This window comes from Podarcis gaigeae (assembly GCF_964106915.1).
Source record: "Podarcis gaigeae genome assembly, chromosome: 8".
Classification (NCBI taxonomy): Eukaryota; Metazoa; Chordata; class Lepidosauria; order Squamata; family Lacertidae; genus Podarcis; species Podarcis gaigeae.
In genome coordinates, this window is record NC_139684.1 from 50,938,290 (window position 1) to 50,963,374 (window position 25,085).

General features: G+C 43.0%; 1 protein-coding gene across 6 annotated transcripts in view; it reads right to left on the reverse strand.

Moving 5' to 3' along the window:
* Positions 1-7,057: 7,057 nt before the first annotated feature.
* Positions 7,058-25,085, reverse strand: part of LOC310849595 (receptor-interacting serine/threonine-protein kinase 2-like) — a 29,323-nt gene continuing 11,295 nt past the window's right edge. For all 6 annotated transcript variants that reach the window (XM_083749936.1, XM_083749931.1, XM_083749933.1 and 3 more), the window contains 11 exons: positions 22,665-22,837; positions 20,861-21,014; positions 19,715-19,870; positions 19,371-19,519; positions 18,029-18,078; positions 15,818-15,979; positions 14,442-14,527; positions 13,349-13,417; positions 12,041-12,203; positions 9,115-9,327; positions 7,058-8,707 (listed from right to left, as the gene is read on the reverse strand). In XM_083749936.1, the coding sequence (XP_083606062.1) occupies positions 8,409-8,707; positions 9,115-9,327; positions 12,041-12,203; positions 13,349-13,417; positions 14,442-14,527; positions 15,818-15,979; positions 18,029-18,078; positions 19,371-19,519; positions 19,715-19,870; positions 20,861-21,014; positions 22,665-22,816 (1,653 nt within the window). In that variant the 5' untranslated portion in view covers positions 22,817-22,837 and the 3' untranslated portion in view covers positions 7,058-8,408. The remainder of the gene's footprint in view (positions 8,708-9,114; positions 9,328-12,040; positions 12,204-13,348; positions 13,418-14,441; positions 14,528-15,817; positions 15,980-18,028; positions 18,079-19,370; positions 19,520-19,714; positions 19,871-20,860; positions 21,015-22,664; positions 22,838-25,085) is intronic.

Sequence of the window (25,085 nt, forward strand, 5' to 3'; positions counted from 1 at the left end):
TGTTAGTGACTGTGCTGTATGCCAGCCACTCCTTCAACCTGGGGAATTGCACTTGTCCTGTCAGTCAGCCCTCGGGGCTGTGGCTGCTGTTGCGGAATGTCAGGTTGGCTCTCCTTCACCCATGACCTGATTGTGAATGAGGAGGCCAATCTGGTCTGTATCACTGCAACCTAGGTGGGTGAGACCCCCCCCCCCAGGCCACAGGCAGGGAAGGATGGAGAGCCAGGGACAGGACCCAGCAGGACATGCCTGGATGGAATGGGGATCCCTGTGGAAGCCAATGCCTGCATGGAGGTGTCTGGCCACAGTCCCCTGCCCCACCCCTGCTACACCCCTCATGCAAGTTGAGGTTCCTCATCCCTGTCGAAAAGTCATGTGTGAACATGACCTATATAGAATAATCTCACAAAGATGTGGTGTGCTTGAAGATTGGCATGACTTGTTGGCTTATCCCAACTGCTCCCATTGAACTTTACGCAATCCAGGCAGCTGAATAAATATTTGGCACTTCCTAAGATTTGGCACCACAAGGAGAAAGAGCCAATTGCTTCACTATGCCTGAGGCTGGCTTCACCCCAAATCCCAGAAGAGATTGTTGTAACAGTGAAATGTTTGTAACAGTGAAACGAACCTCAGCATCGGAAGAGACTTAACCGGATTATAACATGGTTGTGGGTTTTTTTTATATAGCAACCTACTTTCTCAAAAACCTCAAGAGGTGTTAAAACTCAGTTGATGTAACTTTTGGCACTGTGGCATGTTCCTGTTGGGTAGGAAAGTGTGTTTGATACCCTCACTTCTCAAATCAGTGGCAATGGGTCTCTCAATGCTGCATTAACAGCTTTTATGAGTAAAGAGCTGTATGGAAATGAATGATACCTTTGTAACCCAAGGTAACTGATTGACAGTGTCATCTTCCAGCCTGAACTGCTACTCAGGGTAACAAAGGTGTCCCTTTTTGCATTGCTCACTATGGAACAATGGTGGCAAAATCGTGTTGATGAGCTGTAAGTCAATGGACAAGCATATGCTTTGTATAATAATAATAATAATAATAATAATAATAATAATAATAAGGCGATAAAACATTAAAACTTCCCTAAACGGGAACCCTAAAAGGGTTGCCTTCAGATGTCTTCTAAAAGCCAGATACAGTGGTACCTCGGGTTAAGAACTTAATTTGTGTGATTTCTGTTCTCATCCTGAAGCAAAGTTCTTAACCCGAGGTACTGTTTCTGGGTTAGCAGAGTCTGTAACCTGAAGTGTCTGTATCCTGAAGCGCCTGTAACCCGATGTACCACTGTAGTTATTTCATTGACATATGGGAGCGCATTCGACAGGGCGGGCGTCACTACAGAGAAGGCCCTCTGCCTGGTTGGCTCTACCATTAGGTAAAGAGAGGCAGTGGATGTTGTGGGGGCTGGGAGCAGTGGGAGACAGAGCTGAGTGTGCCCTGTGCCCTGCCCTGTGTCCCTTAAACTGGTGCAGTGGAGGATGATGCCCATTAAGATAGCTGGAATTAAGATTGAATTCCCAATCACATCCCAAGAGGGGCTGGCTTCCCCCATCAGGGCAGCATTGGATTTAAAGGATAGCAAAATGCCACCCTCTGTGTCTTTTTGTCCCCGTCTGTCATCCCCAGCTCACTTGGAGTTCTGCCCCTCCGTCTCCTTCTTGTTTGCTAACCAACTCCAAGACCCTCCCCTCCAGCCTATGCCATTCAAAGCTGAAACACTAAGCCTGGCCTTTGCCTCTGCCCAACAGCATCCAGCAAAGAAGGGGCATGTATTCGGCCAAAGTAGGAAATCTATTGTAAGTTGGACCTTGCTTACAAGGAAGATTCAGAACGCAAACCACACTCAGGCTCGCTTTTAACAACAAGCAATTCCATCTGCAACTGTCTCTGAAGTGCAGGAGGCTGCTACTTTCCATGGTTCAGTTATTGCCTCTGCCATGAATTGGCTTGATGGTGTCAGGTGAGGCTTCAGTTACAGATAGGTAGCCGTGTTGGTCTGCCATAGTCAAAACAAAAAAAATTCCTTCCAGTAGCACCTTAAAGACCAACTAAGTCAGTTCTTGGTATGAGCTTTCGTGTGCATGCACACTTCTTCAGGTGAGGCTACTCTTCTCAGCCTCATCTTCTCCGCCTGCAATATGGAGATAATAATATTGATCTACCAACACGGGTGGCGCTGTGGGTAAAACCTCAGCGCCTAGGACTTGCTGATCGTATGGTCGGCGGTTCGAATCCCCGCGGCGGGGTGAGCTCCTGTCGTTCGGTCCCAGCTCCTGCCCACCTAGCAGTTCGAAAGCACCCTTAAGTGCAAGTAGATAAATAGGTACCACTTTCTAGCGGGAAGGTAAACGGCGTTTCCGTGTGCTGCGCTGGTGCTGGCTCGCCAGAGCAGCTTCGTCACGTTGGCCACATGACCTGGAAGTGTCCTCGGACAGCGCTGGCCCCCGGCCTCTTAAGCGAGATGGGCGCGCAACCCCAGAGTCGGACACGACTGGCCCGTACGGGCAGGGGTACCTTTACCTTTACCTTTTTACCTTACATGGAGTGCTCTCAGGATTCCAACAAGATAATGCAAACTGTGCATTAAACTTCCAAAAGCTTTTTAAAAATAAATATGCTACATAAATGTTTAATTTATGTGCAGTGACACTTTGGTGGGAGATGTTCAGGCCCTTACTCAGCTGAATGCAATGAAGGGCTTTTGTTCAGCAACATCTGGAAGGCCAAAGTTTCCCCACACCTGGTCTAAAACTATCAGACTGCACCACTGTTCCTGTCCAGATGGAACCAAGCCCAGCTCACGGTCATCCCTTGCTACCTTTGCCTGTCTCTCAACTGGGGGAAAGTACATTCACCCTTTCACTGCCTGCATTGCAGATGGAGCACAAGAGAATCTACACAGGCTGAATTTCCAATGCACTTCAAGATAGCATGTCAGACTCAAGCAAGTGTTTCATTGACCTTGCGGTCTTAACCTAAAACTGGAGAGCAGGTCTGTTTGTGAGAGTAGAACTACATATTTGGATCAGAAGTTGTGTAGCTAACAGATGTTCTGCTCTAAGGGATTTGAGCAAGTTGGTGCAACAGCAGAAGCAGTAATTGGTTTGGGCCTTTTGGCTGTGTCCTCCTTTCTTTTCAGTGATCTCTGGAGGTTTTTATGCCCAAACAGAGCAATCTATGGGACCTCTGGTTTTGGCTGTTGACTTCAACAAGATGTGGACTTCACAGACAGATGTTTCATAACAGGCCATGTTGCCAGAGAACTGTTGGCAGCTCTTCATGCTACAGTACAGTGGATCCCCCCCCCCCAGAAAGAGCAGGATTTTGTACTGTGCTTTCTTTAATATCCCTCTTTACAATCTTGCACATTATAATTAAAATTGCATGAGTGGTATATATACTTGAATACCAAACAATACTGTACATTATGTGGCATTGGATGGAAGTGGTTACTCCAAGTGGTAGTCAGGGCTAAAAACTGGGGGGGGGGGGGCAGGAATAATGGGGGAGAGCTGGGAGGGTCAAGTCCCTTCCCTGAATTTTCAGTTTTTTGGTATGTGTTTTTTTAAAAAAGTTTATAGCCTTATAGTTTATTTTAATTTCCTATCTTATTTATAAGGAGATACACAGGTAAGATCACTCCCTCTAATAGCAAATTCAGGTGGTTGAGTGTCAACAGGGTTATAGCCAAAATGGGACCAGTGGGAGATAACAGGCTACACTTGGGCAAATCACAAGATTTGTAGAAGTACACCACCCTAAAATGGGGAAAACCCCTACGCAGTAGCTCAGTGAAGACTGAGCACACCCAATAGCTACAGACTCCTGTGTGTCAGGAAAGAAAAATTGAAAGCTTGAGGGTTGGGTGAAGAGGAGAGATGGAGAGGAGGTTGCCCTACTTGTGAAGTGAGGATATACTGTACTCCAATTTTTTTTTGTTGTGAGTCCCACTTGCTCTTCCCAATTGCTTACTATATCTTCAATTGCTTACCTATATCTTCCTTCTAGCATACCATTTGGAGTGCAAAAACAGTAGAAAAACCAAGAAGTCTGAAATCCTTATTTTAAAATCATGCAAAATGTAAAAAATGTATCTTACTAATATTTAAATACATTTATTTTACTTAAATGATATATTCTGCATTTGCATTCTGGTTGTTCAGTGGCAATTCCCAGCCTCCTTAACTCCCCTCACTACAAACTTGTGGCCTTTGGAGGAAGAGGAGCAATTTTAAATCTGGAATATGAAAGCAATTTTAAAAAAAACACCCTTCCCTGCTACCTGACTGCCCATTCCCCCGCCCAAAGAAAAACCAGGGGGAAGTTACAAGTTCAGTTCCAAGTCCTTAATGTTAGTGACAAATTGTTATAGGACTAAGAGCAGAGCATGTCAGCTGTATTTGCCTCTTGTAATTCTAGATCCTGCTTGTGTTTGTTCAGAGGTTCTCATTCATAGCAGCCACTCCCAACATCCCTACCTCTAGACGAAGATGCCTCCATGATTATGCAATTTGTGTAAGCGTGTTAAAAATCTCTCCTTCCTTTGCTTAGCGGGAAATGACCACCCATTCATTTCATGTTCATGCAAAAGGCAAAGAGCGGGCAAAGTGTTTCTTGAGCAGCTTGAGAAGTTCCGTCTCAACAGAAATATGTAGGTTATGGTTTTGGCACTAGTGTGATGATGCCTAGCTGTCCTTAGGGAATTTAGAAGCAGAACATTAAACTGGGGCAAATTGTTGAGCAAGAGGAAAGATATTAAGCATCCATTCTGCCATATAGCACTGATCCAGTGATAGTGGTTGCTCTGATGTACATGTAGAGCTCCCCCTGCCTGTAAGTAGGACGGCTCATTTTTGCATCCATTCTAACACATAGCATTGATCCCACAGTACTTTGCCGCTTTGGGGACACTAATCTATCTAGGGAGCTCCCTATGTCTGCAAATAGGATTGCAGATTTAGGCATCCATTTATGCACAAGAGCCTGCTGGATCTGACCCATCTAGTCCAGCATCCTGTTCTCACAGTGGCCAACCAAATGCCTATAGGAAACCGGCAAGCTGGACATGAGCGCAGGAACTCTCTCTCTTCCTGTGGTTCCCAGCAACTGGTATCCAGAAGCATTGCTGCTTTCAGCTGTGGAGGCAGAGCACAGCTATTGTAGCTAGTAGTGACTGATAGCTCTCTCCTCCATGAATTTGTCTAATCTTCTTTAAAAGCCACTCAAGTTGGTGGCCACTGCTGCCCCCTGTGGAAGTGACTTCCATAGTTTAACTGAGCACTGTGTCTGTTACAGCATCCGTCCAGCAATAACTTGCCAGCTGGGTGCTCTGACGTTTTATGTGCCGCTTCCAATGCCTGCAAGTAGGATTGCTTAAAATTTCTAGTACAGAGCCTCTGATTCAATGCAGCTGGTGAGAATTTTTGCCAAGTGGTGCCAATACAGTGGTACCTCAGGTTAAGAACTCAATTCGTTCTGGAGGTCCGTTCTTAACCTGAAACTGTTCTTAACCTGAAGCACCACTTTAGCTAATGGGGCCTCCCACTGCTGCTGCTGCGCCGCTGCTGCGCAATTTCTGTTCTCATCCTGAAGCAAAGTTCTTAACCCGAGGTACTATTTTTGGGTTAGCAGAGTCTGTAACCTGAAGTGTATGTAACCTGAGGTACCACTGTATTCACTTGCTGAATATTAAGGTTTGGGGCAGTTGTTAAAGGCAGGAGTCCCACTAGGGGGGGAAAAAGATGAAAAGACTGACACTTACATTTCAACAGAGCTAGCTAATTATTACACAGCTCTGCTGTTTCTTCCCTGGATCATTTGTAAGCAGGTCTCTGGAGTAGGGTGTTGGGCTGCGCTTGGCTTGCCTCTGAAAAATTACAGCTGTTTTCAAATGTAAAGGAAAAGGGGGGGCGGGCATTCCCAATTTCTTTCATTAGTCTGGAGAAGGGTCATAGCTCAGTGGCAGAGTTTCTGCTTTGCGTGCAGAAGGTCGCAGGTTCAATCCCCAGCACAGCCATGTGAAAAATGTTTATTAGGATTATTTGCTGATATTTAATTTTACATGTTTAGATGGCTGGCTCCCTGATCAGAACTGTTGAACCTGGGACGTTTTGTGCTGCGCTATGAATTATGTCCCCCGGCAATATATGTTTACTTCAACAATTATTGGGGGGGGGGGCATAGCTGGTAGCAGAGCAGATATTTTGCATGCAGAAGGTCCCAGATTCAACCCCTGCATCTCCAACAGGTTGGGACAGGAAAGGCTGAAATCCTGGAAGAACAGTTGATAGACTTGGTATAAGGCAACTTCCTGTGTTGATGCATTTGCTGTGGAAAGTTGGTCTGTGTATTTTTTTTATGCTTTATTATTCATTTTCCAAATATATAGTCATCTTCACTATCATCAATCCAGTAAAAATATCACAAAAGATACATGCAGTTTCAACTATGTGCTTTCTACACGAACCCATGACTTCCCATCCTCTCCATGTTTCCTTTATATTAAACATCTTGCTTTGATTTGTCATTATTAATTTATAAAAATTCTTTTTACAATTTCGATATCATTTTCCATCATATATATTATTTACAGAAATCATTCAAAGGCAACTACCATGTTTAAGTTACAGCTATTTTTCAAATAGTTTTTGAAATTATCCCATTCTAGAATGAACACTTGTCTGAGTTTATCTCTGATTATTTCCGAAAGGGAGGCTAATTCTGCATATTTTGTCAATTTGAGTAACCATTCCACTCTGGTAAGGAGTTTGTCATTTTTCCAATATGTCGCAATGAGCACTCTTGCGGCTGCGGTTGCATATAAAAAGAATTTTCTTATACCCTTGGGGATGGCAATGCCTGTAATACCCAGAAGAAAGGTGGTGTGTGCATTTTAACAACAATGTTCATGAAGATCTCATGTCACAATCTCTGCTGAAAAGCTAAGCCTGTTGTTATTACTATTGTTATTCATTACATTTGTTGCTTGCTTCATAAAACGTTTGGAAGCAAATTACCTTTAAAGAAAGAGTTAAGCTACAGTTTAAACAGCAGTTTTATCACATGTTTATTCAGTTAATGCATGGTTTTAAGTCATTCATGCTGCATGATGTTTATCTGCTTACACACATTTTTGTGGTCAAACAATAAGGCTTATTTATGAGTAGTTTCCTAACACAATCTTACATAAGATGGCCTCAATTTTTATTTTTATTTTTTTACAAAAGGCACAAGCCATCCATTAAAAGTTCAGAAGATTTCCTCTCTCTGTCCACACATACGTATTTTTAAAAAGTAATCATCCCAAGTCAGACTCCAATTTCACAAATCAAAGAATGGGTTCTAGTCACTTTTGTGCCAACCTGTTACCTTTCTTCACACTGGGCATAGCGACTCTCATTTACCCATGTGGGATCCTCTCGAAAGCTATTTTAATTCATCTTTGCGTGCATATTTTTACACGCTCAGCTACTGCTTGTTTCAAAAACTGCCTGATTTTTGTTAATAATAGCACATTGTACACCATTCTGGAATTTACCGAAAGGTAGTAGAGAGTAATTGTTTCAAATAATTTAAATAATTGTATATATACCTGCCTATGTTTGGTAGCAGGTTGATCCAGGTGCCTACATATGCCTTCCTTCCTCACCATCCTCTGGGCCTCTGCACACGGCCAAGTACACAACATCCCCTGCTGATATCAGCAGACACAGCTGGCAACAGAATGCTAACAGTCTTCACACTGGCATGTTCAAAAGCATCACTTCAGAAGTTCTCCACATTCACGCCACCTAAATTTCAGGGGCAGGCACCAAAAATAATTTGTTCAAGAACACTTGAGCAAAATGCCTCACTGACTGCTTGAAAGCCTACCTCAAACTCCGCCATTAATGAAATTTTGTTTTAAATAAGGTGCCTGCTGTGGTGATGGCTCAATTGTATTTAATTCTGCTCACTCTGGCAGCCTTTTCTCTCTGCTTCACAGGGGCAGCTCTGCCCTTAAATGCCCTTTCCTTTTTAAACATTATTTGCCAAGTTTCAGCAATCTGCTCTCAGACGACAGAAAAACAAGGGGTCCTGTGGTCTGTCCTCTTCGAGTAAGAGCAAGGAGCTCAAGAGCCAAAATTGACCAGCCACACCATCATTCCATCACTGGGTGACTGTATTAAAAGGATGCAGCTGCTACTGCTTCAGGCAGCGGGTGGCTTGACCTTTTCATCCAGCTCATGCTTCTTCTTTCAGAAGAGAACGTTCTCTGAGCAGAAGTCATGCTAGACTCTAATCCATGACGCAGGGTAACGATGGCGCAAAGGAACAAGGCCGCTGCAAATCATCAGTTCGCAGACTTTTTTCCTTTTTAACCAACTCTCCAAAATGCTGGGAGATAAATCATTTAATTTACTGTGTTTGCCTGGATGCTTCGCAGGAAAGGGCTGCACTTGCTGGCTGACAGAACAGCCACCACAGTCTGGGCTGCCTTCTCCCCAAGGCCAAGGCAAGTGTCGAGCAAAGCGCGGGCCCGGCCAGTCAAGGTGGGGAACGAAGTGATCATTTCGTAGTCCGTCCTGGACAAGAGCTGCTGGGACCGCAGAACGTCTAGGAGGTGGTTCAAGCGCCCTTCCGTCATGCATCTCAAGATAGTTTCTCGCCCACAGGCTAGGATAGAGCAGTTTCCCTCTTTGCAGTAAGGACCTGGGCCCACAGAAAAAAAACATTTTTTTCATCAAATACAAAAGTAATAGCCAAGCCATTTGTAGCCCCACTAACACCCCCCACCTCCAAATGCTGTGGGAGCTTTCCTAACTAAACCTAACGGGCTATATTTTATTCATGACTCCTCTGCTCCCAACCAACGCCACTTCATACAACTCTGTGAAGTGGGTTAGGCTGAGAAGTAGCGACCAGCCCAAGGTAACCTTCCTTACTGAGTGAGGATTTCAATGCTGGGCTCAGGGGTTCTTGTTTGACACCCTAACCACTACACCACACTGGCTCCATACAGTTACAAAGCACAGTAAGTTAGTACCATATTCAAAGTGGTGGTAGCGTATCTCCCCCGACCCCCAAAATGCAGCACCCCTTTCATTTTTAAATCTCACCTGTTACTGGGTTTTCAAGCCCATTGTTCCGAAGGTTGCTGTACGGAGGGCTGTCATCAGGTGCCTGCACTAGTCGCGGCAGCCGCGGTTGCCAGCCCTCTGACTCTTTGCAAAATGTGGAAGGACTTTTTACAAGTAGGCTTGAATCGGGAGTAAGGAAAGGGGAAGAGGAATGTGGAGGACTTGACTCTTTGCTGCCACAGAAGAGATGACCTACAGAAATACCAAATATATATAAATATATAGTGTGAGTTGTGAATCAGGGAGGGAATAATGGACAGTACATGAGTTTTATGTACAGAAGCCACTAGATACTTTAGTAACTGTTTGTTGCTGTGATGGGGCGACAGGGTGTGTTTGTGTGTGGGGGATTCTGAGGCTGGTTCTCTCCCCACCCATGCTGGCTGTTTGGAATTAGGCCCAAGTGTACTGCAGGGGGGAGGACTTGGAAGAACAGAGGCATGGAGTGGGGTTGTTTCTGCTATATAGGTCGCAGAGAAAAGGAGGACAAAGAGAGAAGAAGAACGACACACTGTAGAGAATGCTGCAGTGGGTTTTTATTGGGCTTATTTGGTACCTAATAGGAAGCTGCCTTATTATCCAGTAGCTCAGTATTATCTATACTTGCAGAATTGAGTTTGCTGTTAGTATATGTGCTTTATATGGTCATGTGGAAGGACAAGGAACTACAAGGAATATCACTACCCTGTTCCTAGACTACCACAAACGTTTTAGCCACCCCCTGGGCTTAAAAAAAAATATGTCTGCAGGTACTGCTAATGCATTTTCACCCATTTTCCCAGCAATAAGGACTAGAAACTTGCCTTTTATTTATTTATTTTTTTAAAAAATAAAGCTGGTATTCTTAGGAAGTGAAATTATGCACTTAATACCAAACTTTGTGCTCCTCTGTGGAAAGTAACTCAGTTTAAGGTCCTCAGTGTCAATATAGTTATTTTTTTGAGCTCTATAAGAAGAACATCATGACTTTGGTTCCCAAAACCATTTCTGTCATATTAATAGTGTGGAAGAAATGTTCCACTTCAGAATAAAAGCTGATTTGCACATTTTCTATTCATACCCTTAAGATCTGTGACGCGTATGGAATGTCTGCAGAGGCTTTGGGCAAGCTTTGGTGAGGTTTCCTGGATGCATTTTTTTTTTTTTGCACATTTACAAAACATGAGCTTCTTTGCCTGTTTCCCAGGCACTTCCCTACTTGTCTTAAAAACAGAGCAGAAATCAGATGGGAAGTGACTCTAAGGTGACCTTCAAACTTTAGACTTGTTTGTTCAGACTTGTTTTGCATCCTGCTGAAATGTTGGGATCCTGTCAGGAAAACAGTGAGTGCAGTAGGACAAAGCCAGGCAGATTCCAGTTACACCTGGCTTTTGCCTGTGTATCTAGACCTTGATTGGGTTTGCTCATGCCAACAGACACTTCTCCTTTCTCAGATCAACAGAGCCAACTAAAGAGGAGATGTCAGTATTAGGAAGGATGTATTAGGCAGGTTGCAGCCATCCTTGTGAGTTACAGCTACATAGGAGGTGCTGCTTTAGTACTTGCTTTCCAGCCACCAGCCTGGCCTGTGCTCTCAAATTGTTTTTGGAAATGCATCTAACTGCAAGTCTACCAATGGAGCTGGGAAGCAGAAGACATGCCCCCACCGCTACAGATGTAGCTCTCCAATTGTTCTTTGAATGCAGCTCTTTTGTTTGCCAAGGTGGACCAGGAGATCTGGGGCTCCTCCACACTGACATTTAATGTGGATAGGAAGCTTCCTGTACCTCCATTAATCCTCCATTGTTCATATGGTGTTCCCTTCCAAATCACTGCTTTCCCACACTTTCCCCTCCCTCAATCTGGATTTTCCCATAGCAGGGATACTCCGAAAAGGAGAGAGACAAACAGGGATTTGAACAGGACAAGGTACAATTTATAGAACTTTGGAATAGTGAGGTGGTAGGGGTTAGTTATAACCCTTTCTTGGCAATTTTATGAGTTTTGTTTATGATTATTCTTCAGGCATACGTCTTCTTATTCTACTTGAATCTGAATCTTGGATCCTATTTCAACCTTTACCTCTTTTTTCCCTTATTTTGCTTATGATTAAGCGCTAGATGGTGTTATAATACAAACTTCATTTGGTGTGTCTATATGCACATCTTACTATTTACTACAATTTGTTTGTTAAGGATATTGGTGATAATGTGTGCTTGATTTTAAAATGATAAGTGGAAAAAGGGCATGTTTCTTAAGAAATAAGATCCCTGCCCTGCTCCCATCAGCTCAGCTGGGTGCTGGGACTAATGCCCAGTGAGTGTCTCCCCTCCTGTAACAGGCATTGCACATCTTGTGAATTCATTATGTAACAATATCAAAGAGTTGGACACCACAATTCGATTATTTTCCTTTTTTCCTATTCCTTTTTTTAAAATCAAGGAATGGGAGTGGGGCTGATTCTGAGCAGGACTGCAGCGAGAGTAAATGGTTAAAGCCCCCTCTCCAGACTCTCTCTCACATTGTGTTTTTTGTGTTGTATGTATGAACTGTCCTGAGACCTGCAGTTATAAAGAGGTATATAAATTCTAAAAAAACAAATAAGAATAAACAAAACTTTAGTACCAATTTCTCCCGACACTATTCACATTTCTGTATGCAGTTTGGACTGATATAAACATTATTTTATTTTATTTTCTGGCAAGCCATTCCCCGTGACATAATGCATTGTTGCGTTACTTTCATTACGGAATGCATTTTTTTGTACATAGTTTTTGGCTGGAGAACTACATCACAAAACTTGTAGTTTTGTTTCAGTTTGCGTGTGAATTGAGGTAGCTTCTCGTTAAAATGCAAACAAAGCTGAATTTCTCCCCCCATCCCTACCCATACGTATGGTAGATTTAGGAGTTCATAAAAATGCTACCTCTTTCTAGCGCTCTGTTTTGAGTAGTGTTGCTGGCCAAGTCTGTCTGGCTGCTGTGCTTCCCTGTCCTTCCTGCACCCCGCTCAAGGTGAAGGTCAGACAAGCTATGCGATTTTAGAGTAACTTCCTTGTTGAGCCTGTTGTTGTTCTGAGGACAGATAACCTGCAACAAACAAGAAACAGTAAATCTACTTTGGATAATAATATTAGTAAATGCACTTGCTTTCGACATCAGAACCCAGAGCACTGCATAAATTAAAGACAGAATAAATAAAATAGTTGTAGCTTAGATCCAGACTTCTCTCCCACAGATTGGAGGAGGTGGTGACTTTTGCTGATTCCAGCCTTCCCTCTGCAGACTTCCATGGGCAGGAGGATCCTTTCAATCCACAGAAGGTGGAGTCTGACTCCATCTAATCCCATTTTTGTAGCTTCCAGTAATACAGAGACCATCAAAAGGGTCTCTGCAGAATCACAAGGAATAGGAAGGCCGTCCTCCTCAACCATTTTTTTAAAAAAATAAAAATAAAACAAATGTGGCAATTACAAACTTCAAAACATTCTTTCCTAAGCATCACGTCCAATGGAGCTTCCAAGTGGATGGACACAGGAGGAAAGTGCAGTGAACTTGTTTGAGAAGCCTAAGGTTTTCTCATTTTAAAGAAAAACCTGCGTTGTGGTTTTGTGTCATATTGAAATCAGCAGAAGTAATGCTAAAATGAGTGGTAGAGACACAACAGTGCACCTCCCAGAAATTTGCTAAGATGAATAAGGATAAGAATAAAAATAAAACTAGAATAAGGATAAGAATAAAAAATAAATCTAGATAGATTCTAGTAACATGTTATGCAGATAACATATAGTTCTCTCACCCTGTTTTCCTTATTATTTTTAACACTGTCTTGGTTTAAAAAAGATAAAAAAGAATACACGGATTACAAAACATTATCGTGGTTATAGAACATAGACTAGGATGCCATTGAAAGATAAGTAGGGAAGTCCTTACTTACTATGGTAAGATGGATGGATGTAATATGTTTTATGTAATTTGAAAAATGTGTAAAAATAAAGTGGGAAAAACCCCATTCCCTTTCCATCCTTGCACAATGACATCCAGGTCAGAGACAGCCCACATTAGTAGCCTGCTCAAAATACTGCAACACATCTGGAAACCAACACCTTGACCCTTCTACAAAAAAAATGGCCCTTGTCTGAAACCCAGGAAAGCCTCTACCAGGCAGCGCAGGCAACAACAAACTAGATACACCACTTGGTCTGATGTAGTATTGAGCTGCTTCCAATGCTCACCTCTAAGTTGCACGCATGTGTTTTAAGTGCATGAGAAACTGGACCTTTGGCAGAATCTATTGCACAGTCCTGGAAGAGAGGAATACGGCATGAAACAGAGTTAAGAGGAAGTACAGGTACATCACATCAATTCTGGAAAAGGCCCCCCTGGAATTGCTTAATACTAAATATCTCAACGTTCCCTGCTTTCATCAGATTAACTGCTGCTCTTAGTTTCATAACCAGTGTCTTTGTCAGTATAGGTAAGTTTACTGAAAAGCTCATCCAAATTTGTTTACATTTTTGGAGAAGCAAACCTCTTCTTCCTTGCTTATATATTCCCAGTGCTCTAAGCCATCAGGATGTTTGCCCTGGAACTCATTGAACAACCTGCTAGTCATGTGCAACAGAGAGAGCCTGGAGATTTGGGATCACCTTTCTCAATAGCACTGGGTGTTCTTCGAGGCATCCAGGTGCACAAAGGGTATCTGAATGGCACTGTTACCTCATAGTATACCTGCCAATTGGTTTAACCATACTTCTGGTTAGTTTGGGCATTTTAAAAAACCTAACATGCTACAGAGAGTACACACATGCATAACTCTCCCACTCAGTGGTGTAGCGTGGGTTGTCAGCACCCGGGGCAAGGCAAGTAATTTGTGCCCCCTAACCCGTGGATTTGCGCCCCCTAACCCCCAGATGTTGCGCCCGGTGCGGCCGGCCCCCCTGCACCCCCCACGCTACGCCACTGCTCCCACTGAAATCATTGGGACTTCATACTTTATTCCAATTCCAATAGAAAATTTCTATTTTCCTCCAGCAGTCAGCTCAGCGATTCCTGCCTGCCAAGCATGCTCAATACTTATTCAGTTGGTTTTAAGAGGGAGTCTACCTGATAGTTGTTTTGTTGTTGTTGTTGTTGTTGTTGTTGTTGTTATTATTATTATTATTATTATTATTATTATTATTATTATTATTATTTTACAGTTTTGCATACTTCAGAATTCCGCAGAGTCTGGTGATGGTATTTTACTTAAGTGTGAGTAGTTTTCGTTTGGCTACATAGGGGCCATTATTGGGAGAAACGAGATCACTATTTCTACAAATGACTCACCTTTGCTTGAATCAAGTTGTATATTGCGTCGGAAATCATCTCCTTCCTAAATGTGCCAAGAATTTCCCTTAGAAGTATTGAGCATTCTGTAGAAGAAAAAACAAATAAAACAGCATTTATGTGCCTGTAGGCAAATCTTTGTACTATCACTGGTCAGAACCAGTTGCTGGCTTACATCTCCTCCTTCTCTCTCCCTCCTCCCCCCCCCCATATGCTAGCATTTAAGAGACCAAAAACCCCTTGACATGTAACCTTTGCTCACATAGGTGCTGCAGCATCTGAGCTGGCTTCCAATTACACAGTCTTGCACCCAGACATCCTGTAGAAACACCATATTTACACACCGTGCAGCAGACAGATTATCAGCTGTGGTTCAATTTGGAACTCACATAACCCTTGTTTTAAAACAGCTGCCCTGATTGTCAGTTCATTTCCAGGCCATATTCAATTCATGTTGGTGTTTGAAGTACTAAATAGCTGAGACCACAAATTCCTAAAAAGATCACCTCCTCCCCATAGACCCTCTGACAAACAAAGCCATAGCCAGAGGCAAGCCTTTCAGGGTAAGGGCTCATCCAGGCTTCCTTCTTTGCTGTGCTTTTAGCAGTGCCGGATTTACGAGCAAGCTAAACATGCTATAGCTTAGGGCCCCACTCTACTGGGCCCCCCCAAAAAATGTAAAGGAAAAGAAACTGGATGTACATTTCCAAAATATAAGAGAAAAAACAAATAAAATAAAACCTACATACAGCAACAGTATTTTGTGTTGTGTAGGCTCCAATTTGTTATGTGCAAATGGCTTTAGATACCTATTAGGTCCATAAATTACTATATAGCATATATTCAACACAAAAAACAGTGACAATTTGTTGTTGACAAAGGACAGCTGGACATATAAAGGGCCCCATTACCTTCAGTAGCTTAGGGCCTCATCAAACCTAAATCTGGCCTTGGCTTTTAGGCATAGGTTTGTACTTTAAAGCTCTGTGTGCAAGTGCTTCTTCTTTTTTCCCCCTGCCCAGGACTTTCCCTGCCAAAACCCACTTTTTACTGCTGAAAAGAATTGCATGGGAAACCCAAACTGCTGTTTGTTCCAACTCAGCATTAAAGAGCAGGTTTCCCTGGGGAAAGTCGCAGGGCAAAAAGAAAAAGTGCTCATACATAGACTGGGAAAGTGTGGGCCTGTGCTTAGAAAGTGCAGGGAAACAGATGAGCTCTCCATGAGACAGAGAACAACTGAGGTAAAGAGCAGAATCAACAAGGTTTATGCTTTATTGCTGTCTCTGCTTTTCCTCAGCTGACACACTCATATTCAGATCTGACCTATGAAATGGTAGCCCGATGGTTTGCCAGTGGTGAGCAACAATAGATGTTACCTGTAGCATGTGGTCTGTAGCTGGGCTCTTGGTGCCAGCAGAGAGCCATGAGCTGTAGCAGCTTGTTGCTATGTGGCAGACTGTTTGGTACGAACTCTGGTTCAATCCCAGGGCGCAAGCCACTGCAGACTCCTGTCACAGCTTCCATCAAAGACTTCTTGCCTGAAGTAGGAAAATAATTTTTTGTGTGTGTGTGCACGCAAAACTTATATCAACAGCCTGTAATTTGCATGGCAAATCAGTTCACTCTCAGGATCAAATTTCCATGTAACCAAAGAAAGCAAGAAAACAACAGCCACAAGAGGGCAGCATATACCTTTATTTTCCATTCAGAGTAGGAAGGAATTCCTTCCAGTACCTTTATCATCTTGGTTTCCCACCTCTGCACATGTTCCAGTTTGTCAATACAGTATCCTTCATTTTGTTAGCTTTGGCCCCAATACTAGAAGAAGATGCTACTTGCACAATGTTTGAAGAGAATCAAGACTGTGAAAAGATGCTTCAGTTGTGCCTCCTATTCCTGGAATGGGAATGCAGCTAACCCCACCTAGTTGACTGCTAGTGCCAGGCAAGAATGGAAGCCACAAAGAACAAACAGGTAGAGCAATTTGGTAGCTACCCAAGTCAAATGTGTTAAGAAGTAGTGATGCATGGAATCCCTGACCTGGAAGTCCTATTGAACCCTGCAAGATTTACTTCTACATAAACATGCATAGGATGGTGTAGTATAGGGTATATTGGTCATAGCATATTGTACATGCCACCCCAATCTCTGAGTGGTGAGAGACTCCAGAGGTTCTAGGGCTAATTTGTTTGAGATGCTGATGAGAACCCTTAGGTGACCATTTATGGTTGTTGTCTTACAGAGAAACTTGTCTGACTAGTTCAGCAATAGAAACCTCTGCTAGATTCTAACCCTCACTGGGTATTGGACGGAACTCTGGTGAATCTCTGGAGAGGAGTGGCTAATTGTTTGCTACTCCCTTTGCCTGACTATTTTAAAAACATGCAATGCATGCTTCCTTAGCTGGTGTTGGCTGTACCCAAATGCCAGATCTCTCCTGAAAGCTACCTGCATTGTTAGGTTTATGCACAGACCAATTTATAAGTCACCCAACAATAAATATTCTCCAAGTAATACACATGGTTGAGTAGGCAAAAATAAACCATACTGCGCAATGACTCAATAAAACCACAAATCACTGGAAACAACTCAGCAATAGTAGAACAGCATAATCGAGTCATAAAACATAAGTGAGACACAAATCAATGCCCCAATCAATCCAACAAAACTCAGCCAATCTACAAATGAACGAATTGCCATTGTTCTGCAGAGAGAGAAAATAAAATTGCATCAAATGAGCACAGACATGCAAAACTGACACCAACCAGAAATAGACTGTTCTGCCCAGCCCTGTGACACATATACTTAGTAAAGGAATTATAATATATGTGTCAGGAGTTGGCAGACTCACTAGAGGATCCTTCAGCCACCCCCCAGATTATGAAGATGCAGAAGTCTGTGGGTTGCATCCAACTGAAGTTCTACACAGAGCACACCCACAGAACTGAAGGACTTAATTAGTTATGTCCACTAATTTTTCTTTTTCGTTAAAGCAGGCAAGTCCACTAGGGGCTTATCCACACTTACCTCTTTCTAGGCATAGTTCAGGATTTAAAGCTCTGTGTACAAGCACCACTCCCCCCCTTTTTTTTGCCCCAGAGCTTTTCCTGCAAAAACCTGCTCTTTAAAGCTCTTTAAAACTGGAGCAAAAGTCAAGCCACAGAAAACCTGAACTGACATTTGCTCCGATTCAGCTTTAAAGAGTGTGTTTTCGTGGGGAAAGCTCAGGGCAAAGCTGCACTCGGACACAGAGTATTAATGACAGACCTCTGCCTGGAAAGAGTGCAGCAAAAGGTAAGTGTGGTTAAGCCCCAGGATAGAAATGTATCTTATAGATGTTTGATGCAGATTTGTAACCATCAGGGAAGAATAAAAAGCAGCAGTAGCCATGGCCCTTAAAAGACTCAGAAGGCATTTGAAGCTGCTCTTTTTTCAAATGATAGCCAGCAGAAAAATATTCCAGTATGATTGCATTTAGGAAGGGACCAAACCAGATAGGAGGAGGTTAAATTAAACAGCACTTCTTTTATATTAGGGGAAGAAGCTAGGAGGAAAATACAATGAAAGGCATACATGCAGCTGCCTACCTTTCAATGGCTTCTGTCTGACTAAGATTTCCCAGCACATCATTCCAAAACTAGGCACAAATATGGAAAGAAAAACGTCTGTTACTTTGGAATATCTGCTACCCATACTAGTTGGTTCACAAGCTTCATGGAAAAATCCATTTTTCATCATTGACCAAATAATTATTTCAATTGTTTTCAAAACTTGAGTTTCCACAAGTGTTGGTCTACACCTGCGTTTCCCCAGAATGTAACAGTAAAACTCTTCTGTGGTCAAGAAAGAAAAAGCTAACAGCCCTGAATCCGGAAATGGAAAGCAAAAGAAAAAAGAAAAGAAAAAACACCTATGACTAAAAAGACCAGTAGTTCCAGTTTATCTAAAGTATACATCTGCACGAAAGCTTGGGAAGGGCTCCAGGACGCTGCCTTATCACTCAGCCCTTCCACAAAAACAGAAAGGTTATTCAAACAAGTAGCCAGTATTAGGAAATTGTATCTTGGTATTGCACAGAAAATATTACTATGATCTTCTAGCTAACCCAGAGAATGCTTAGAAGTAAGTGATATATACAGTTGTTGATGATGACGATGATGATGATATTAAACCACATATTGTCAGGCTCCATCTGATTTCTTTCTTTCTTTTTATTGAGTGCAAGCCTTTGCATGTCTACTCTGAAATGTCCCATTGAACTCAATTCTCATCATTCTCAAGTAAATGCACAGGACTGCAGGACTGAGATGTTTAATGCCCCTTCATTCCAACTTCAATGGAAAACCTTCAGTCTTACAATAACTTTTAAAAAGAAAAATAATAGGAATGTAAGCACAAGCAAGGTACAGTGGTATCTGGTTGCGAACGGGATCCGTTCTGGAGGCCCGTTCACAGCATGAAAAGAGTGCAACCTGCAGTGGCGCATCTGCGCATGCGTGGGTTGCGATTCACTGCTTCTGTGCATGCATGTGACATCATTTTGCGCTTCTGCGCATGCATGAGCGGCGAAACCCGGAAGTAACACTTTCTGGTACTTCTGGGTAGCCGCACATGCGTGAGTGGAGAAACCCAGAAGTAACACTTTCTGGTACTTCCGGGTAGCTGTGGGACGTAACCTGGAAGAACATAACATGAAGCGGACGTAACATGAGGTATGACTGTATAGGCAAAAGCAGCAGTTTCATTTAAAAGCCAGAACATTATACAGCAGCAGTAATTTAGCAAATTAAACCACCTGAATAAATTCAAAAGGTCACATTGTGTTGAACAGATGCAAGACTCGGTGCTGAGGAGACCATTTCTCAGACCGAGTGGCACAGCCTTTAGTCCATCAAGGGATGAGATTCTGTTTTTGAAATAAAAACTCACCTGTAAACATCATCTTCTTGTGAGAAGCTACCCCCTTGAAGTATTTCTGGGGAGAGATAAAGCAAATCCCAACAGCTTCTGTTGTTACAGTTCTGTAAGACAGATATTAGTTGCTGCCTTCTCCAGGTGGCTAGGCCATAGTCTGATATCTGAAAGAAAGAAGTGAAGTTTAAGAAATAGGATATGCTATTAACTGACCCAGCCCTCTCCTATGCAGTGCTCCCCAGATGCTATGGACTACAACTCCCATCAACCCCAGCCAACACTCCAGTGCTGGCTAAGGCTGATGGGAGTTGTAGTCCAGTACATCTAGAGTGTGCCAGTAAATGTTTAAACAGACCCACCTTAGCTCTGTACTGCAGATCTAGTAGGACATTTGAAGGTTTCAGGCTGTGGTGAAGGACAGGAGGCTTCAAACTGTGTAGATAACTTAGGCCCTCTGTCACATCTGCTAGGATTCTTACACAGAGTGGAAAAGGCAGTTCTGGGTAGAGTTCATGCTAAACAAAAAACAGGTTCACAAAGCCATTATGTCAGTGTTCAGCTCTATCACTACTTTACTAGTATCAATATTACCTAATGCACTATTTAAAAATGGGATTGCCAGTGTAGCATCCTTCAGATGTTAAATGGACTGCAACTCTGATCCTCCCTGAGCATAATTTATTCTGGTTTGGGCTGATAGGAGTCCAGCTACATCTGCAAAGTACCAGACTCTCTTTCTCTACCCATACCCCAATTTAAAACATGCATTTCCAACCCAATTCAAAGTAAATATCACTGTGGGTCCTGAACAAATTTTAGCCAGATATTTTTTGGTGATTATGCTAACGTTGTGTGCAGAAGATGTGTTCCTTTACTATTTAATAATTAGTAGAGGATTAGTTTAGTATGTTTGGTTTTAAATGCTGCATTGCTCTGCATTTTGTGGTGTCAAGTCATTTTGAGATTCTTCTGTAGCAAGCAGCAAATAATGTTATGCCCCTCCCCAAAAAACACAGTTGGCCATGCAATTCTATACATGCTTTTTTCTGAGACAAGTGGGACGGACCTCCAGGTTGAATGTGTATACAGAATTGCAGCCTAAAATGCCTGCTGGAGAAGAACCTAGAGGTTCCAGTCCAAAACATACCCCTTCCATATCCCAATTGTTCACTCCCCAGCCCACAACCAAGGCAACCTAAACCTTGCTCTTATTGGTGGTTAATTCAGAATGACCAGTACCAAAGTGTTCCTTTACAGAATGAACAATTAAATGATGGAATTTGCCGCCAACTTTTTTTTTTTTTTTTTAAAAACCCCTCTCCTTCCCTGTTACAATACCCTATCTGCAAAGATAATGGGGTGTCATGTTGCTGAAGACAAATGCAGGCAGAAATGAATTATACCCTGTACAAGCAACATAAAGGGGCTCAGTAGAAACTCACAAAGTATACTTTGGAACCGCTAAAGGAGGGCTTGACAAAAAGACTCCACTGCCTCTTACATACCTCATGAATGAGCAAATTGAGAGATCCATTATGCATCCATTCAGTGGCCACTCCAAGGACTCCTTGGAACTGGTAGATCCCAACAGGAGGCATGAGCCTGTTGCACTGTATGCAATGTATGCTGGCTACCTCTTGAAGAAGTGCCTTTAAATCTCTGCAGACATGATAAGGATCAAAAGACAGCAGTTATGCAATGAATATTTTATTGATGAATTCAGTGAGAGAATATTAATTCATTACTGCAAAAGTACTTGTCAAAAGTACCTTTGTGGTGCACAGCAGTTAAACTCAGAAGTCTACAGTTAACTATTAATTCCACATTTTTGCCTGAACCAGGGGTGCTGTGGTTACTAGGTCACCTCTGGACGCTTGGCAGCAGGGCTTCTATTAGCCTTAGGGGCTGAGAGGCAGGGAAAGTTTACAGTATGGGATGTACTGAAAGTGCACTGTTAATTTATAGTGCCTGAATATAATCACACAGAAAAAATTCCTTCCAGTAGCACCTTAAAGACCAACTAAGTTAGTTCTTGGTATGAGCTTTCGTGTGCATGCACACTTCTTCAGATACACTGAAACAGAAGTTCAGACCCTTCTATATAGTGAGAAGGTGGGGAGGGGTATTACTCAAAAGGGTGGTGGGAATGGGTGATTGGCAGATAGATGTGATGAGCCTGTTGACGACTCTTAACGACTGCAATAGGTCTTACAGGAAAAAGCAAGGGGTCTTCCTGTAAGACCTATTGCAGTCGTTAAGAGTCGTCAACAGGCTCATCACAGCTATCTGCCAATCACCCATTCCCACCACCCTTCTGAGTAATACCCCTCCCCACCTTCTCACTATATAGAAGGGTCTGGTGACTTCTGTTTCAGTGTATCTGAAGAAGTGTGCATGCACACGAAAGCTCATACCAAGAACTAACTTAGTTGGTCTTTAAGGTGCTACTGGAAGGATTTTTTTTTGTTTTGACTATGGCAGACCAACACGGCTACCTATCTGTAAATAATCACACAGGTAAAGGATGACTCCATTAGGGGTGCCCTAACAACCCCTGGAGCAAATACTGAAGGTAATCTACAATCAGTATTTGGGACCCACCCTCAACCGGTTTCTAAATCCTTTCCATATTGTAAGTGAAGGGTGGCAGACCTTGGGCCCAAGTGCCAAAGGTGGCTCTCGAAGCTGCTCTACTTGGCTCTTGGAACTCTGCTCAGGCTATACCCCCTGTGTAGGCCACGCCTCTTGCTGGCACTGCTCCGCCCCCTCCTCAAGTGCTTCTGCCCAGTTGGAATGTGCTCTTGGACTCTCACGGATGGAGGATGGAGAGGTGAGTGCATGTTTGTGTGTACAGAAATTCTGACTGGATGCAGCCTACCATACATCTCTGTGTTGCTCCACTCACTTTTGCCTCTGGCTCCCTGCCCCTCTCACTGGCATGTGGCTGTCATGAATTCTGACAGTAACTTTAATTTTTAAGTTTCCCCTTAGCCTAGAGGTAGAGCATATTCTTGGCTTGCAGAAGGTCTCAAGTTGGCATATCCAGGTGTGAATTGGAAACTCTAGTCTGAAATCCTTGAGTGATGCTACAGCCTCCTATGTTGTAACCTTGTACCAGTAATCCATACCTAACCATATCTACTTCCTTTCACTTTCTCAATATTACATATTTGTGTGCATTCCCACCACTGTAGAGTATTCTGCTTCTGTGCAATTCACGCTTATTTCCAATGCAGCAGCAGAAGTCACCACCCATTCTAGGAATGAAACAAACAAACAAACAAACAAACAAACAAACAGGAAACCCACCTCTCTGTTGTTTCCTGACTAGTCAACAACTTCAAGGAGACATCTATATTCGAAGGTGCATGGAAGGCTTTGAGAGCAAAGCCAAATCCCGTCCTAGTTAGACAAATACTCTCCAGATCTTTCTGGGAAAGGATGGGCATCAGGTTTGACATTTTGCGATGTTTAGAAAAGGACTGAAACAGAGAAGTGAAGCATTTTGTTCTGATTGCTTGTTTTTAAAAGAACACTACTGCCAGCATATCACACTGCAATACAAAAAGTCCTGAATTACTCCCAAGAGTGCAAACCGTTGAACTCCAGTGTCAGGAGAATTATCATATGTAGCTTGAGGCTCTTAGTTGAAGCAGCATGATTTTTTTTGTTTCTGGTATTGTAAACTGAAGGGGGCTATGTTGAGGGAGGCAGGCTGGCCAAGCCTGCCATAATTTGCTCTTGTGATTATTAGATGACCAACTCTGCATTAACAGAAGGGCAAGCCAGGGACACCTCATCCTCGGCAGCATACATCTTGGTCCATAATTCTCATGGAACTTGTTGTCATGGAACTAGAGCAGGAGAGTCATCCCTTACAAATTAGGAATGTAGAAACAGGTGCATGAATCAGAGGAGCACCACATGTTATGGGACAGCAAACTCCTACGCAATACCTCTGGAGCTGGATAAGAGATAGCATCAATAAATGAGGTCGTGTGCTCCAAAAATAGAAAGGGACTTAAGCAGCATTAATCCCTAAGTGCATTATATGCAGACATCGCTGAGTGAGTTAGGAAAGCCAGGCTGAAATTAAATATTCTTCAAAATAGAGAATTTAGGACTGTGGCTTTCAAGCGCTGTTGGGTGAACTGAGGGTCTCCTTGGAAGCTTTGCAAAGTTCACCTATTCATGAATGGGAATGAGCATCAACGGTCAGTGGCAGATCTTCCTCGGCTACTATTTACATTTGTATCCTATCTTTCCATATGTAATAGCTCAAGGTGACTCACAGCAATAAAACATGCTATTTACAATAAAATAAAAAGCAATACAACAGAAGGATATTGAGTATATTTTAGGGTTGCACAAGCAACATTCAGGCACAACAGGTCTATGCACCATTCAAAATCTTTTCCATATTGACAAATCTGCCAGGGAATCCTTGTATATTGCAGAGGATTGCAGAGGATACGCCCTAGGGTGCACCCTGTTTCAAGCAGCATGTTAGACAGATATATAAGGCAGCTCTGAAAAGCTGCTTCACACGAAGCAAAATGTCCTACAAAGATACATAGAGAAGTGTATGTTTTGTATCCCATGTATACCGTATTTCATGCTATACATGTGCATCAGAAAGCCTCAAATGAAGACAAATCCCCATGGCATATACTTGTAGCACAACAGACATGTGTACACTTTTCACATTGGATTTATCCACACATACAATATCAGTTTTCTACATGGAAATGATAAGGCCTCATTGATTGAACCGCGTGCTTTCTGCAGGAGGGAGGGGGGAGAGATACCACACGGGAACATGGAAAAGCTGTGTTCATTTCTGAGCTCTGCAAGTATAATCCTAGTTTACCTGCCTAAAGGTAAAGGTAAAGGTACCCCTGCCCGTACGGGCCAGTCTTGACAGACTCTGGGGTTGTGCGCCCATCTCACTTAAGAGGCCAGGGGCCAGCGCTGTCCGGAGACACTTCCGGGTCACGTGGCCAGTGTGACATCGCTGCTCTGGCGAGCCAGAGCTGCACACGGAAACGCCGTTTACCTTCCCGCTAGTAAGCGGTCCCTATTTATCTACTTGCACCTTGACGTGCTTTCGAACTGCTAGGTTGGCAGGCGCTGGGACCGAGCAGCGGGAGCGCACCCCGCCGCGGGGATTCGAACCGCCGACCTTTCGATCGGCAAGCCCTAGGCACTGAGGCTTTTACCCACAGCGCCACCCGCAGGTAGTTTACCTGCCTAGATCACATCATTAAATCAAGATGTCTCTATACTTCCAATTTGTACAGCTTGGATGGTCTTCTTCAGTTTACGAACTTTTTGGTACAATCTTTGTCATTGTGTTTATTTACATGACCATGGAAACCAGTGTTCCAAACTAGGCTTTTACCTCTGTGCAAGCAGTATTAATTCCAGTCACATAGCCTTGCTAGTCTGTTGCAATGAAGAGTCTTGTGGCATTTTAAAGAAGAAGAGATGTATTGCAGCATCAGCTTTCCCAGACTAGAAGAGGGATGGGAAACTCTCCAAATGTTGTTAGACTGCACCTCCCATCATCTAAGACCACTGGCCATGATGGCTGGGGCTGATAGGTGTTGAAGTCTGACAACATCTGGGAGCCACAAGTTCTGCAGCCCATTGTTGTCACAGGCACAATCAAGCTTTGCTGTCACAAAAATAGCCACAGAATTCAATCATGCTCACACACAACTGGTTGAT